Below are 16,984 nucleotides of genomic sequence, written 5' to 3'. Positions count from 1 at the left end.
CTCTGAAAAATATTCCCTAAATCAATAAATCAAACTTTAAAATGCTTAAAAAAATGTTTTCAAATGAAATTTAACGGTTCAATTCTCGAAGGGACTTTTAGGATCCAGTTTTCCAACCTTTTTAGGGCCTTTCCGACCCCTTTCCAGGACATTTCTAGGGATCTTTGTTTTCATTATTTCAGATCCTCTTGGCTTTTAAAATGGCTGGAGGGTAGTTTGTCTAGGATTTCTAGATGATACTTCTCAGGGTTCAAACAGTTCAACCAGTTTCAAGGATTCCAACCTAGATTGATAATAGAATATAAAAAAGGGACTTTATCATCCTTGCCAAAAAAAGAGTGGATACAAAACGCCTAATGCTAAAAAACGCTGAATTACAAAACGTTCAATGTTACAAAAAGTCCACATTTTATGTGAAAAAAGACAGTAATGTTCGTTTTGTTTTCAAGAAAATTCGCAACTTTTCTGTTAAAGTCAGTTTTCAGGAGTCTCTCGCTGCGGCTAGAAGTTCAAATACATTTCATTTACATAATCTAAGATTTTTTTTTTAAAAAACATGTCGAAAAATAAAAAAAAATGTCAAGGAAGAGAAAAAATAAAAACTCTACAAAAAAGAAACAAATGTCCCTTATTTTTAATCTTGATTCACTGGATATTCGTAATTATTGAATATAATATACTCTGTATATTAATGTGATATATGCAACCATATGAATATCATGACAATTGGAAATTTTCTTATATACTCCGCCAGGAGTCCTGAAAATAATCCTAACATAAACATAAACATTTAAACTTTCATTTCAAAGAAAATAATTACGGCGCCTTCAGTGGTTACTGAAGGCGCCGTAATAAAATAAATATCTTCACTTTGATTTGAGAATTCTAAAAAGATTTATTCTTGTCTACAGCATTTGCTGAACATCGGAGAAATGACTACATTGGCACGGCAAACTTTTAAGAAAAATATCAAAAAATAACAATGACCCTGAAATAATACACACACCTTTTAACTCCCCAAATTTTGAATCCCCCCCCCCCGAATTTTTTGTGATTTTATAAGTTTTTTATGGATTTTGGGCCTTTTGTTGCATTAGGCGCATTGAAATTTTGGGCGTTTTGTAATTGTGCGTTTTGTTGCATTGGGCGTTTTGTTGCATAGGGCGTTTTGATAGGGCGTTTTGTTTTTGGGCGTTTTGTACCCACTCCATAAAGGGGCACTGGGCCAACTGGGCAGTTAACAACGGCAAAAACAGAATTTCAGACCTGATTTACAAAAGTATTCTTTCATACCTGTGTCTAATTATCCTTGATTTTCTATCTTAAAATTAGTAATTTTCAGAGATAAGAAAAAAATAGAAAAAAATTCAAGAAAAAGACGATATTTTCCTCATTGTAAATCTGGCATGAAACTTTTTATATGGAAGGTCACTTTAAGTTTTGTTTTCTAATGTCATAGTTTATAATAATAGTATGGTTTCACCTGATTTAGGGGAGTAGCTGACTGTATTCAATATAAAAGGGTGATTTCTTGATATTGTCCCAGGTCCTTGACGCCAGATTAGCCCAGGCTCGTTCACTCAGCTTACCCTGATAATCAGGGTTGGCATAAAAAAACCCACCCAACAAAAAAACGAATAAAACCCACCCTGTGAGTGGGTTTGAGTGGTTTTTTTTGTGGGTTTTATTGGGTTTAAAGAATTTTTCTAATTATTGCCTTTTCTTCACTCTTATAATGATAAAGTCTTTAGGGCTGCTTTTTTTGTGTGAAAAAACCCGGGTTTTTTTCCAACCCTGCTAATAATCAACCATAATAATATTTCAAAAGCTTAATATAACTTTACGATTACATTGTCATTGCATCATAATTGTCATCAATGTCGGTTTGAAGATAATTTTTTCTTTAAAGAAAAAATGTATGACAGAATTTTTTAAAAATATAAAAAGAAGATTATAGTAATTAAAAACGATTATTTTTTCAAAAGATCAACATTCAACACAACTTTTAATTGATTGAAAACCGTTACAAAAAGTAAGGTCAAACTTAACCACCAAAAGAAGGACTATGGGCCCAAGGAATAAAAATAAAATTTTCTTGAAAAACCATTGCCCGCCCTCTTTCAAAAAGAATTAGTTCAGAATTAATGCTTTGTTGAATTTGAGAAAAAGAAATATCTTTTGGGGAGAAAAAAGTGAGTTTTTGGGTTATATCAAAAAGAAGAGAAAAATTTCCCAGGTAATGTCAAATTCCCCCCCCCCCCCAATCTTCAAAAATGCATATCCCTGAAAGTATTACCTGGCTCAAGGGTTTACGAGGCAGGTTAAAAACCTTCTGACGTAGAGATCTCCCCGCTTTCTCATAATCTACTCTAAAATCAAACAAATAAAGGGACTTACTTAAACTGAGCAATAATAAGATAGATATCCATATTTTTCCATTTAAAAATAAATAAATTTTCTTTCATTTTTTCTGATGCGCAAATCCGCACATCACTTTTATTTAGAAACAATGAAGAAAATGCTCAGTTTTCATAAAAAAGAGGATGTTTTCGTCATTTTTGGCGAGACAAAGGTTTGAAGGGTACCGTCGTGAATCATACATTCAAACTCAGGAATGCATATCTTCAAATAGAGGTTCACATGAAATCTTGTCTTTGGTAATAAGGAAACTAAAAATTTAGCTTATGTCGTAATATGTCAAATAGCTAAATATCTTGATACAAATCTGCTCAATATCCTGATACTAACCTAGGTTTAGTCCTATGCTGGAGTTTATCTGCTCAATATCCTGATACTAACCTAGAGTTTTAAACCTATACTGGAATATCACTCATCTATATCCAGATACAAACCTAGGTTTAATCCTATACTGGAATATCACTCATCTATATCCAGATACAAACCTAGGTTTAATCCTATACTGGAGAATATCTGCTCTGTCTCCCTCTATATCCGGAATAAGAACTAGGTTTGGAGTATCCCTCTCCTCCTCTCTCCAGTTCAATCTAGACTTTGCAAAGAGCATCCCGTACACATCTCTAGAACAGGGGTGTATATTAGTTTTGAGACTCAAACTTTGGCATCCCATTCCCCCATCCCTTCAAAATCATATTTTTTCCCCAAGTCCACAACTTAAACAAGTATATATATCCAGGTTTCTGAAGCCAGCGCCAACTTAGTTTGCTGCGACGGCGGGGGGCGTAGCGTCCCCATGCTAAGAAAATGTTCAGATTTTAGAAGTAAAATGGAGCGCTTTGGTGATTCCTAATAAGGTTAACTTCAAGGTCCCCCTTGATTTTTAAAAGACATTTCTAATACTGTTTTTCGTGATTTTTTCCCTTTCCTCATGCCCCTTTTCCATTCCCTTTTGTCCCTTTTCCCTTCCCTCTTGCCCCTTTTCCCTTCCCTCTTCCACCTTCCCCATTCCCCTTCCCACTTCCCCCTTCCCTTATTCCTTTTCCCCTTCCCTTCTCGTTTTCCCTTTGTTCATCATTTTTCCCCAAAACCTAATAAAAGCTTATTTTTTTGCTCCCCCCCCCCGGGTGGGGATGGTTGGACAAATAGAAAAATATACACTTCTGCTCTGGAATAAACAGAATCTGAAAAATATACACTTCTGCTCTGGAATAAACAGAATCTGAAAAATATACACTTCTGCTCTGGAATAAACAGAATCTGAAAAATATACACTTCTGCTCTGGAATAAACATTTACTCAAAATCTTCAAAACCATATCTATATATCAGCTGTTTTTAAAGCATTTTTTTTAAAACAAAAATTAATAATCTATGCGTTGATTCTTGATCAGACAAAGCTTTTAAGGGTACTGTTGTAAATCAGACATTCCAAATAAATTACAAACCTCATCTCATCACTTATATCATCCTCGAAGTCATTAAGCTCGCATTTGTTCTGCACCAGCACAAGGTGGGGGAAGTACTCACTCAGCTAGACAACAGGCAATTTAAGATAATTTTTTACACTTACACAAATAGAGTTATTTTGTCATAATTATAACAGTATTTGTACGATTTAAAAATTTGAGTTGATAAATTATAAATACGGTTCAATTTAAGCCATGTTCAACTCAGTTTGGAAAATGCGGGAAGTAATGGGTTTTAATTATTTAACTCGCAGAAATCGACGAGTTAAATATTTAAGCTATAGACAGTAGAGGTTGGAATTAAGTCTAAACTGGTCCCGGTACGGAGCGGAATTTGACCTGGAACTCAACATTTCACCTGCAACTTTAGACTCAGGTTTGTCTAAATAAATAAGTTTCTCTTATTCTGATTTTAATATGATTGCTTACTTGATTATCTTCTCCGGATGCGGTCGGAGTAACAGGTTTCAAGGTTTCAGCAGCCTAGAACAAGGAAATATAAGGATTAACCAGGCATTCTTTTAAAATTACCCCCCCCCCCCCTCCCCCTATGGCATTACAAACTAGACAGAAGAAGGTAAAATCGATGCTACATCACCGGTAAAACTTTGTGACCTCGTAGCTCCTTTAGCTTTGATTTTTTAAGTAATCCAAATTTATTTTGTTGCATATTAGAAATTCAAATTTTTTTTTCATTTTTTGAAAGCTTGGATAGAATACAGCACTCTGTATCGAGTTTCATCCTACAATTACCCAAGTCAGCAGCGGGTGTATCCGGCGCTCTGGAAGCAGGCCTGATGTCTAAGGAGGATATGGTAAATAAAAGAATTGGTTTGTTTGTCTGGGGGATCATGAACAAGAAGAAGGATAAGGTTCTTTAAGATGTGTAAGAGTCCGTAATGAGGTCACCTACGGACCTACGGGCCTCCCAGGTGAATTCCCTAATGGACAAGATGGGTTGCCATTTGTTCAATGGCCCCGAGAGGTTGTTGAAGAAAAGCTTGAGTGACTTGGCTGTACTAGAACGGAAGAGATAACTTACTTCCCTTGCATGTAATGCCATAACCGAATAAATGGTTTGTGCTGGAGAAGCATGTCATTGGCTCATCAGCGGTAAGAGTCCTAAGGTCCTAAGGTACAGCATTATTGTATACCTGGAGGAGACGGATAAGACTAGTATCCATAAACCAGTCCTGAACCAGGATAACCACATGACAAACAGAAAATATAAATCCTATTACAGAAACTTCTCAATTCTTTGTAAATTGAACTACTTAACCATGAATAAATAATAAATATATATTCAAATATAACCCCCCCTCCTCCCACAAGGGGGGGGTAAAATAACTAATTATGTGTATCCAACCAGGATTTTTATTTTTCGATACTTTTTAAAATTCTTTTAAGCTCAAAAGCGGGCTAAAAACAACGTAAAAAGAATGTTAATGCTCAGGGAATGAAACCCTTACAAAGTGATAATTGACGAAAATCATTGCTTACAATTTAATCTGAAAATAAAAAAATCAACAATCTATTTAATAAGCATATGCATTATGCAGCAAACGTTAGCCAAAAAATTCAAGTTTTTAGAGCCTAGCATAGCATCCCGGACAAAGAAATTTTATGTAGAAAAGATCAAGATGTTTCCTATAAGTTGAAGGGATTGAACTTCTATTGTATTCTCAGCAGTTGAAAACTCAGCATTAAACTTCTTCTCCAGCTGGATAGATCTAAACAAAGACAACATTGCAATAAAAGATAGATCTTATGATACTCCAGTTAAAAAATAATGATAATTATTCATTTCTAAATCATGATAATAATAATATGAAAATAAATAAAAAAGATAATAACTGTAACATTAACAAAACTTCGAATGATAAAATCCCAAACCTAATAACAATAACAATAACAATAACAATAACAATAACAATAACAATAACAATAACAATAACAATAACAATAACAATAACAATAACAATAATAATATTAATATTATTAACAACAATTAAAATAACCTACCTATCCATAATACTGGATGAAAGAAGAGGCTGGCAGTCTAACAATATATATCGCCTGAAAGTAAAAAATTATTAAAATAAGTTGAAGTGTCTAAAAATGTTAACATTTGATTAAGTGATATGATGAAAGAGGTTCTGACGTCAGAATTAATGAAATGCAGAATTTAATATAATTCTCTGTCACTCTCTGTTCACCTAAACATGTTTACTGGGACACCTTGAGTTTACACAAACATGTTTATTGGGACACCATGTACCTAGAGTGTACATAAACATGTTAATTGGGACACCCTGTATCTTGAGTTAACAGAAACATGTTTTTTGGGACACTATGTACCTAGAGTGTACAAAAACATGTTTACTAGGACACCCGTACCTTGAGTTTACACAAACATGTTTATTGGGACATCCTGTACCTTGAGTGTACATAAACATGTTTATTGGGACACCCTGTATTTTGAGTGTACATAAACATGTTAACTGGGTTACCTTGTACCTTGAGTTTACACAAACATGTTTACTGGGACACCATGTACCTAGAGTGTACATAAACATGTTTACTGGGACACCCTGTACCTAGAGTGTACATGAACATGTTAACTGGGTTACCCTGTACCTTGAGTTTACACAAACATGTTTACTGGGACACCATGTGCCTAAAGTGTACATAAACATGTTTACTGGGACACCCTGTACCTTGAGTTTAAATAAACATGTTTTCTGGGACACCCTGCACCTTAAGTTCACATAAAAACATTTTCACTGGGACATCCTGTACCTTGAGTTTACATAAACATCAACTCCATTTGTGCAATGTTCTCCCAACATCTGGTGTTCGAACCCCTGAACCCGGAATATATCTTCATCCTGGAAATATTAAACTTGCAACTGCAAATTCAAGCAATTCTTTATTTATTGAGTTCAATGTCCAATTCCCAACGCCAAGCGGTAACTTACTAATAAATTTTCAAGCCATTTTTCAAGATAAACAACAATTGTAAATAATCAATTTTCAGATAGAAAATTAAGGTTATCTTGTTTATTCTTAATAAGCCAAGGGTTAAAGAGTATTTAGTGAATTTTATCAATTTTTGGATTTAATTCACAGATCTATTCATTATCTAGTAAGGATTATAATTAATTTCTTATCAATAAAATGCGTTTAAATTCACTTGAAGACCCAGCGTTGTACGGGGGTACTCACTCAATTTATAATCTTAAAACCAAGCTTAGAGGATTCCCGTGGTTCTCCCGAGTTCTCAGAGGATTCTAACGAGCTCCTCAAACAAAATTTGAGGCGAATCGGTCAAGGGGTTCATGAGTTGCGCTCGGACACGAGGAACATAAGGAAATGGAATCCTCAGACCGCCGCCATGTTGTGTGGGAAGATATACATATATATAGGAGATGTATATTGTACAGTGTATACTGTATAGTATAGTTAATGGTTCAAATAATCTAAAACTTAAGAAAAATCTAAGATTACTATATTATTATAAACAGTATATATTAGAAATAGCTAACCTTAGATCCACATTTCCCTAGCATATTGAGGATTGTAGATTTACCAGTATTCTGTAACCCTAGGACCCCTAGAAGCATGACAATATTATTTATGTGATTTACCAGTATTCTGTAACCCTAGGACCCCTAGAAGCATGACAATATTATTTATGTGATTGACACTTCTAGTTCTCAGTTCCCTTTATGCTTAGATATTTAGAATAAGCGGTTCAATACCCATTATCCATCTTGGATTATTTCGAACAATTCTTTTTTCGTTTTTAATTACAGATTTGGATTACCTAAGGAATTTAGTAAATTTATAGACAGGATTGAAAATATATTACAAATCCTGCCAAATGGACCACAGGGTGTCCTTCTGAGCATGACGAATGAGACAAGACTTAAAGATCGTCTTTTGGCTTTGATCTTTCATAATTATAATAAATGGTCAACTATCATTCCGCAATTCATTGCTATCTCACAAATATATAAAAAAAATAACTCTACTTTTATGATACACAGATAGACAAAGGTATAAGATCAAAGACGACCATAAAATCGTCATTCTTAATATGACACCCTGTACCTTAAGTCGTCTTTTAATTGTCATCTTTAGTGAAACACCTTGTACCTAAAATCGTCTTTTATCCGTCATGCTTAGTGGGACACCCTAGCCTGTCCCTTAAGTCGTCATTTGATTATCATGTTTAGAGGGCACCCTGTACCTAAAGTCGTCTTCTACCATCATGTTCAGTGGGGCACCCTGTACCTAAAGTCGAGTTTTATCTGCCATGTTTACTGGGACACCCTGTGTAAATTCTACTGTGTAGGTTGGAGACGATTCGGTAAACAATAAAGACGATTTAAGACCTAATATGAAGATGAAGAAAAAATATTTAACCTGAATTTTACTAATCTTGTTTTTCGTAAATGTTAAAACAATTATTTACTCAAAATCTTCAAAACCATATCTATATATAAATTTGGCTTGTCTTGGTGTTTGTTTGTTTGTCTGTCTGTCTGTTTGTATCCAATAAACGTCAAAACGGCTGAACCGATCGGGTCCAAATTTTTTGTGGGATATCTAGGGACCCCAGGGAAGGTTTATGAATGATCAAAATTTCAAATATTTGTCTCTATCAAAATTCGATCTTCATTAAATTTTTGAAAATTTTGAAAATCCACGAAATTTTTTGTGAAAATCCGGGAATTATTTTTGTTTTGTTTTACGATGTACACAAAGAGAACATGTTCACAATTATTTAGAAGATGGGCGCGAAGCGCCCTCTAAGGCTAGTAAATAAAAATTCATTCTTTAAAAAATCTTAAAACTCAAATGTAAACTTTCAAGATTACTTTATATCCAAAACTATGAATATTTTATATCTATAACCTTGAGTTTAATCAATTAATATTAAATCAATATTTACTCAATTTTTGGCTTTTCTTAAAAATATTAATTTCTGAACACTTTTTCAGAAAGAATGAGAAAGCTTTAAAAGCTTGTAGTTGGACTTGATCAGTGATCAGGGTGTATAAACCTATCACCACATTTCTGGAGTTTTATAGGTACACAATACACATTTATAAACTGTAAAAATTAAACATTAGTAATGAAATGCATTTAAAAAGATTTAGCAAACCCTTTTTGAAAGATCTAAGTGAAGGCTGCGTTTCTGCCGAAACTTGGACAACCTTTTAGCTGAATGCAGTAGTGGTCTAAAACGTCCTTTTAGGTAAGAAAACAACTTTATTCTTTCTATAAAAATGTGTAAAAACTAATGAAGCACTTTTTGTAGACCGAGCAGCGTGTAAAGTAAAGGTTGAGCGTCTCGAAGCTTCTCTCGACAAAGATTAAATAGGAATTAAATCTAAACTGTATTTTCAAATTATGCATACAAAAAACAAGAGGAAGGCTTGCCAAGTTGCCATTTTAAGCATTCCGATAAGAAACTAAATCTTCAGGGTGCAATGGTTGTACCCGTTTGTAAAGTGGGAGAACAAAGATAAAACTTTATTGGACGAATCAGTTTTTGCTGGAAACCACACCCTGTACCTAAAGTCGTCTTTTGATTGTCATGTTTAGTGGGGCACCCTGTACCTAAAGTCGTCTTTTAATTGTCATGTTTAGTGGGGCACCCTGTACCTAAAGTCGTCTTATAATTGTCATGTTTAGTGGGGCACCCTGTACCTAGTCGTCTTTTAATTGTCATGTATAGTGGGGCACCCTGTACCTAAAGTAGTCTTTTGATTGTCATGTTTAGTGGGGCACTCTGTACCTAAAGTCTAAAGTCTGTACCTATAACTGTAAAATCCTGGTTTTCGGTCAAATAATCTCCTATCCCGTCACAGAACGTGTGCGCTTCATCAACCAGCTTAAGGGGAGCGGTCAGATTAGCAGTTACTTTCTCTAATAAAGTAATTCAATCAATCAACCTATCAGTAAACCAAACAAACCAAACAATCGATCAATCAAACAATAGTACGTTATTTACAACCACCCCAATTTGGAAGGCCAAGACCGCCACCGGGGTTAAGCAGAGTAATTTTATGATTATTGATAGTAATCTTTTTAGTTAAAACCAACCAATATTAAGATATAAAATGTTAGAAATTTTATTAGAATTAAATTTAAAACCCAAAACATTTGTTATTTTAGATGAAACGTTAGTGATGCCCTTCAAATGGGGAGGGGATATGAAAAGTTGAACTTCAAATGACTGATCTTTCTTTAGTATATACTTTATAGGTAGCTGTCCAAGGAAGTTACGTGCACTTGCCGCGTTGAATTACAAGAAGTGGGAGATAAGTATATATTTTAGGGTTAGGTTAGGTTAAGATCTTTCTGGGCCGAGCACTGCGGCCAAATGGCCGAGCGCCGCGGCTCAAACAGGCTTTCTCTGTCTTAAAATTTATTGCGGCATGCGCACGTAACTTCCTTGGGCGTCGGCCTAATTTTTACTAGAAACGTCAATCATTCAATCAATCAATGGTGTAAGATCTTTAAGTCAATCCAGTTTATTATTCTCATTAAACGATTTGCTTTCCTTAATTCAGCAGTTAATGCGAATAAAAGTAATAAAAAATGGTCCGGGGGGGGAATGGTAATTTTTTAACAAAATACATTGCAAACCTTGATCTCGTTTAACTGCTACCCTAGGAGCAGAAGAAGCTGCTGGGGATTCGCTTCTAATAGATTCCCTCTGCTTTACAATAATAACTCCAGGGATCTCACTTTCCTCTCGCCCTTCAATGCTCTAGGAAATCAATCAATCAATCCAACATCAATTCTCTGCTATACAAAAATAACTCAATAAGAACGTCATCCCGCCCTTAAATACTCTAGAAAATCATCAATCAATCAATTAATCAATCCAACATTAATTCTCTACTATACAATAATAACTTAATCAATCAAACGGTCAGCGATAAACCACACAGATATTCAATCAATTATCCAATTAATTAATCTATCTAATCACTGAATCAGTAAATACATTTTTCAACCAAACAATAAATCAAACAGATCAACGACTCAGTCTATTACTAATCAATCACTCAATTAAAAAGCCAATATATTTATTATATTGATAAATCACTCATGAATTCTATTTATCAACCTATGGATGAATAATCTGATTATGTAATCAATCAATCAAACTAATTAAACGACTGTATTCTAAAACTAAATTAAGATCAAGTGTATTGTTTATATTCTGACTTGCAATGCTTGGCAATAAAATCAGTCATAAAACCTAGCTTGTAATAAATACACCATTACACTAACATAATAGAATAACCCTTAAACATAAAAAGGTTGTAGAGGCCATATTTCTTACAAAATCTAAACTCTGGGATATTTAAAAACAAGCAAATCCGCGAATAATATTTTTCGAGAAAATCTAGCAGTTCTTTAACACACAATGGAGCAAGACGTCTGTACTACTGTTCTGATTTACATTATGTAATATTCTAATACTAGGCAATCTTCTATTTTGTACTTTTAATTGTGGCTCTATCTTTGAGCATCTTCTCTGTATACAATATAAAACAATAACAAATAAAAGTTTGCGGAACCTTCCCTGGGGCCATGTGACAGACAAGCAAAGTATATAATTCTAATATATAATGATTTTTTTCTAAACTTTGAGGGTGTAACCTCTAGTTTTTACTAACCTTTGAGGGAACCTCTGGTTTTTTCCTTTTCTTTGAGGGTGTAACCTCTAGTTTTTACTAACCTTTGAGGGTATAACCTCTAGTTTTTACTAACCTTTGAAAGTATAACATCTAGTTTTTTCCTTTTCTTTGAGGGTGTAACCTCTAGTTTTTACTAACCTTTGAAAGTATAACCTCTAGTTTTTTCCTTTTCTTTGAGGGTGTAACCTTTAGTTTTTACTAACCTTTGAGGGTATAACCTCTAGTTTTTTCCTTTTCTTTGAGGGTGTAACCTCTAGTTTTTACTAACCTTTGAGGGTATAACCTCTAGTTTTTTCCTTTTCTTTGAGGGTGTAACCTCTAGTTTTTACTAACCTTTGAGGGTATAACCTCTAGTTTTTTTCCTTTTCTTTGAGGGTGAAACCTCTAGTTTTTACTAACCTTTGAGCGTATAACCTCTAGTTTTTACTAACCTTTGGGTGTAACCTCTAGTTTTTTTTTACTAACCTTTGAGGGTGTAACCTCTAGTTTTTACTAACCTTTGAAGGTGTTACCTCTAGTTCTTACTAACCTTTGAGGCTGTAACGACTAGTTTTTACTAACCTTTGAGGGTGTAACCTCTAGTTTTAACTAACCTTTGAGAGTGTAACCTCTAGTTTTTCCTAACCTTTGAGGGTGTAATTTCTGGTTTTTACTAACCTTTGAGGGCGTAACCTTCTGTTTTTCCCTAACCTTTGGGGGTGTAACCTCTAGTTTTCCTTACCTTTGAGGCCGAAACCTCTAGCTTTCCTAGGGCGGGGAACTCCTGGTCTAACTTCTCTGCTTTGTCTCTCTCCAGTGCTCTCTCTGATCTAGCGAGGATTATCGGTTTCTGATCCTAAACTTCAACCATTCAAAGCAACCTAGGGTACGGTTTTGCCCACTGAATGGACCTGGGGTAAATAAAACTTTTATAGGGGGAAATTTTAAAATCCTCTTCAACGATCATTTTTACTCATTTTACTCAAAGAAAAAAAGTTGTGGGTTTCTATCGCTGAAAAGTAAAACACTTTCGGGAAAATTTATGCTTTTTCTGAGAAAAAAAAGGGGTCAAAAGACGGTGAATGCTGAATGATCAATTTCCTGTCTCTCTTCTTGAAATCCTTGCTCTCTATACTCAGGTCTACAAAATCATAATTTTAAAAAACTTTTCTCAACAAATGTTTATAATCATATTCTGTAAGGTCTCATTAACATCTAATCAAATCCAAATTTCAAAAGTTAACGCGCATTTTTAACAGTTAGAGGGACAATCAGCGTAATTTCAACTGACACTTAAAAACCTAGAAAAAAAACTGAATATTGATCAGAAAGGTTTCAAGGGTACCGTTGTAAATCGAACATTGTTATCTTTGCATGGAGGGTCACTTGAAATTACAATTACAATCACTTTAAGTTAATCTTTTAACAAAAAGGGGTTTATTATTGTGAGAACCTACATTGCCCGGCCAAATAAAACGTAAATGAAACTAAGATTATATCAAAATTCGCAATATATCATCATGGAAAATAATTTAAAAATGGCGCATGAAAACCAAAGCAACTAGTTAAAAATATATTTTGTTTCCTAAATATTCTTGAGGGTGTTCCATATTTAACTTCCCCCTCCTCCCCAGCTGATGGTTCAACCTTAAATATAAATTCATAAAAGTCAGCTTGTTCGGATTCAAGTAGTAAAATATAACCCATAACATACAACAATAAATAATCAATCTAACATTTTCAGCAAAAACATGTGAATAATGAAGTTTCATTAAAATAAAAAATTGCAGAAAAAATAAGAAAATAAATAAAATTTGGATCCAGATAAACGTTTCCGATTACGGGCATCAGGATCTATTAATCCAGCGAATGCTCTCATGAAAAACCCTTTCAGCGCAAACCAAACATGCGCAATTTCATTTAAAATTGTTACTGTTAGGGGTCACAAAAAAGTTGCGAGTAAGAAATGTAAAACTAAAGGCAACAAGGTGACAACTCTCGAAAGTCCAGATCTACAAAACAGGTGTATTATTTTCAAGGCAATCTAGATCACTGTGGATCTTGGTCAGAATCAAAATTTAAAATTAAAACGATTTAAAACAAATGATAAAATTCTTTCAAACATTTGAAGATGTCTGAAATGGAACTTGAATGTAAATCTGATCTTTTTTCAGAAATTTTTGTTATTGACAATTTACAATCTTATTTCTCGAGTTTATATACCTCTGCATCTCCTTCTCTTCTCTCGTTCCTATCAAACCCTCGTCTCCTTCTATCCCGAAATCTAAAAAGATTTGCTGAAACTTATTTTCAATGCATAGAGTGCTTTTTATTTAAAGAATACAAACTTAAGTGTTATAAATGACTAGCTGAAGGCCCCGACGTTGCCCGTGGAGAAATTTAAAAAAAAAATATCGAATTTGTTTAGCCTATATCAGTCACCCTCTGGCCACCCATAAGTGTCCGCAAAAAATTCCAGCCAAATCGGTCCAGTCGTTTGGCTGGCTATAGGCAACATATATCTATATATATATATACGAATGTCTTGTTTTATTATATTGATATAGGTTAATAATATGTTATTATGTCTTAAAGTTAAAAATCGCTTGTTTATACCATTAATCAAAAAGAGCAATAAGATATGTTCCAGTAAAGAAAAGTCTACATTTATGAGAAATATATTTTTCTAAACTTGTATTGCCCACCTATAATGAATAAAGTTAGGCACAATAAATTCAGCACGTTTGAAAAATAAATCAAACTATATAAATTTTTTAATATAAATATTAAATATAGTTAAAAAGTGAATTACAACATATTGTCTCAATTATTACCTTCTATTATCCCGATCTCCTTTCACTTCACTCCCATCATATCTTCCGCCGCCCCCTTCGTACCTTCCGCCTCCCTCATTTCTTCCACCACCCCCTACGAACCTTCCGCCGCCTCCTTCGTATCGTCCGCCTTCTCCTTCATATCTTCCGCCTCCTCCCTCATATCTTCCTCCGCCCTCAAACCTTCCTCTTCCCTCGAATCTTCCGCCTCCACCACCCTCATTCCCTCCACCCTCATATCTTCCCCTGTTCCCTCCACCATCATTCCTTCTGAAATCATCTCGCCGCCGATTTCCTCCGTCTCTTCCGCCCCGGCCACTCATTTTAAATTAGTGTCATCTAAAACAATCCATCATACACCGTGCCTGATAGAATTGACAGAATTAAAATATATTAATGATTAGTACAACACGAACTACAACAATTCAACAACTATGGCAGAGTTAAGACTGTCAGAAACAATAAAAAAACAAACAATTTTCTTGTAAAAGATAATATATCGAAAAAAACTTTTCTATGGTCAAAACCGGGAGTCTGTCCCAGAGTTCCTGTCAATTTTATACATGACCACTAATGTTCGTCAAAATTTTTATTAATTATTTTACGTATAATTATAGTGTTAGGTTAGGTAAAGAAAATTTGTAGGCCGAGCGCTGAGGCTAGGGAGCCGGGCGCTGCGGCCACATGACGAATTATATCCACTTGTTACATATGAGATCCAAATACAAAATTGATAGGAGGGGGGAGCAGGGTCCAAAAATAGTTTTCTAGGAAATTACCATAAACCGGTTTATTAACATTTGATTTTTTCTTGAAAGAGTGTTATGTAAGAAAACACAGTTTAAACAACTGGACCTGTCCTCGAGAACGATTTTAAGAACACAAATAAACACTTGTTCCACTAATTTTGCCGACATTTGTTCTCAAAAAACAAACGTTGAACGTTTTTATCTGTTTACGGCATGATTGCGCTCGTCAGTCGTCACTCGTCAGAGAAATGGAATCATAAAAGAGGAATGATAAAAAAGAAATCATAAAAAGAACCATGGATTTTCTTTTAGTTTATTTTTAAATCTTAATACCAAAAATTTTTATATTTTTCCCATATAACGTAAATTTTGATTTTAATAATATTCGTTCTCCAATCATCTGGTTTTATGAGTTCATAAAGTATATTTACGCATGCGCACTTTTTACTGCAACTGTTCTGTTTTTTAACAGTTTTTTTCTTCTAAATGTTATGAAAATTTTCAGTGTTAGATGTTATTATTATTCAAATCTTTTTATTGATCAAAAGTACAAAAATAACAAGTAAACTTTATATATATATAACAAAGAAAGGTACATTTTGATTTTAATATTTTACACGGAGCATCTGTTTATTTATGTGGAAATCTTAGAGATTTGGTAAATGACACAATTTTCATTTTTATGTTGAGTTAAGTAAATTCAGTAATGACAGTAAAGTGAGAAATGCAGAATTTAAGACGGTGATCCGAAAAAGTATAAGAACAACAACACGAGATGCGAATAACTTACATGATTAAAGAAAAAATAGGAGCAATAAAAACAATAAGGCGATACACCATTAAATAGCCAATGGAGTCTCGTTTTGGAGTGTTAACGAGAGGTGTTTTAAACATGGGCATTAATGATAGACCACAAAAAATACAAAAAATACAGAAATTGGAAAAATAAAATGATAAGGCGATTCACCGTTAAGTACCAGTATTATCTCTTTTTGAATTGAGGCGAAAATCGTTTAAAACAAGGTAGATTAATTATGTGAGGACTAGTTGCATGAGATCCATGGATTTACATAATCTGCGATTAGTATTTTACAGAAACATAAGATAGACCTTTATCAAGGCCCAGCTAACATTCGATCTCCGCCGTGTTTTGGTCTCCGCCATGTCGTATGTGCGATAGCGGAGAGGTTTCTATACCTCCATAGTATGTACTCCATGTCCCCTACATAGTAAGTGCTATGGCGAAGAAATTACTACACCGCCATAGTATATACTCCAGATGTCCGCTATATCTCCTCTATCGTAGGTGCGATGGCAAAGTAATTATGTACCACCATAGTATATACTCCATATATCTCCGCCGTAGATACTCTGTCGAAAGTACGAGGGCGGAGTTATTACGTACCTCCATAGTATATACTCCATATTTCTAAAATATCTCCTCTGTCGTAGGTGCGAGGGAGGAGCAATTATGTACCTCCATAGTATATACTCCATATATCCCCGCTGTAGTTCCTTTGTCGTAGGTGCGACGGTGAAGTGGTCTATATACCGCCGTAGTATATAATCCATGTTTTCGCTGTCGTATATACTAAAGAGGAGATCAAAGTAACTAAATCAAACATTTGAACCGTTAATTTTTTATCAACCCGCGCAGCAGCAATACATTTATGAGATTCAGTTACTCTCAAACTCTTCAACATGAAACACTTATGTGAATCTATCCCGTGTGATATTAATCCAACCAAGGAGCCTGTTGTTAATCCAACCTTGGAGCCTGATGTAAATCCAACCAAGGAGCCTGATGTGAATCCA

General features: G+C 34.4%; 1 protein-coding gene across 1 annotated transcript; it reads right to left on the bottom strand.

Annotated features, from left to right (window-relative positions):
• Position 1: 1 nt before the first annotated feature.
• Positions 2 to 14,772, bottom strand: LOC111702120 (protein SMG9). Its single transcript, XM_023473698.1, has 18 exons — positions 14,421 to 14,772; positions 13,810 to 13,870; positions 13,172 to 13,233; positions 12,688 to 12,727; positions 12,329 to 12,442; positions 10,544 to 10,667; positions 9,710 to 9,820; positions 7,429 to 7,496; positions 6,683 to 6,771; positions 5,906 to 5,959; positions 5,531 to 5,613; positions 5,038 to 5,117; positions 4,313 to 4,366; positions 3,863 to 3,948; positions 2,904 to 3,038; positions 2,297 to 2,369; positions 1,484 to 1,590; positions 2 to 283 (listed from the first exon to the last, which is right to left on the bottom strand). Exons 1-17 carry the CDS (start codon positions 14,741 to 14,743, stop codon positions 1,489 to 1,491), a joined length of 1,659 nt encoding a protein of 552 aa, XP_023329466.1. The 5' UTR covers positions 14,744 to 14,772; the 3' UTR covers positions 2 to 283; positions 1,484 to 1,488.
• Between the last annotated feature and the right edge of the window lie 2,212 nt (positions 14,773 to 16,984).

The sequence above is a fragment of the Eurytemora carolleeae genome, unplaced genomic scaffold (assembly GCF_000591075.1).
Source record: "Eurytemora carolleeae unplaced genomic scaffold, Eaff_2.0 scaffold475, whole genome shotgun sequence".
Taxonomy (NCBI): Eukaryota; Metazoa; Arthropoda; class Copepoda; order Calanoida; family Temoridae; genus Eurytemora; species Eurytemora carolleeae.
This window is presented reverse-complemented; position numbering and strand designations above follow the sequence as displayed.

What these genes read in the sequence shown, in the direction of transcription:
- LOC111702120 (XM_023473698.1), bottom strand. Translation starts at nt 14,743, where the DNA reads ATGAGTGGCCGGGGCGGAAGAGACGGAGGAAATCGGCGGCGAGATGAT. An exon ending in TAGAGGTTTCGGCCTCAAAG is followed by an intron (nt 10,668 to 12,328) that starts GTAAGGAAAACT and finishes TTGATTTCCTAG; the next exon opens with AGCATTGAAGGGCGAGAGGA. An exon ending in TCATCCAGTATTATGGATAG is followed by an intron (nt 5,614 to 5,905) that starts GTAGGTTATTTT and finishes GTCTTTGTTTAG; the next exon opens with ATCTATCCAGCTGGAGAAGA.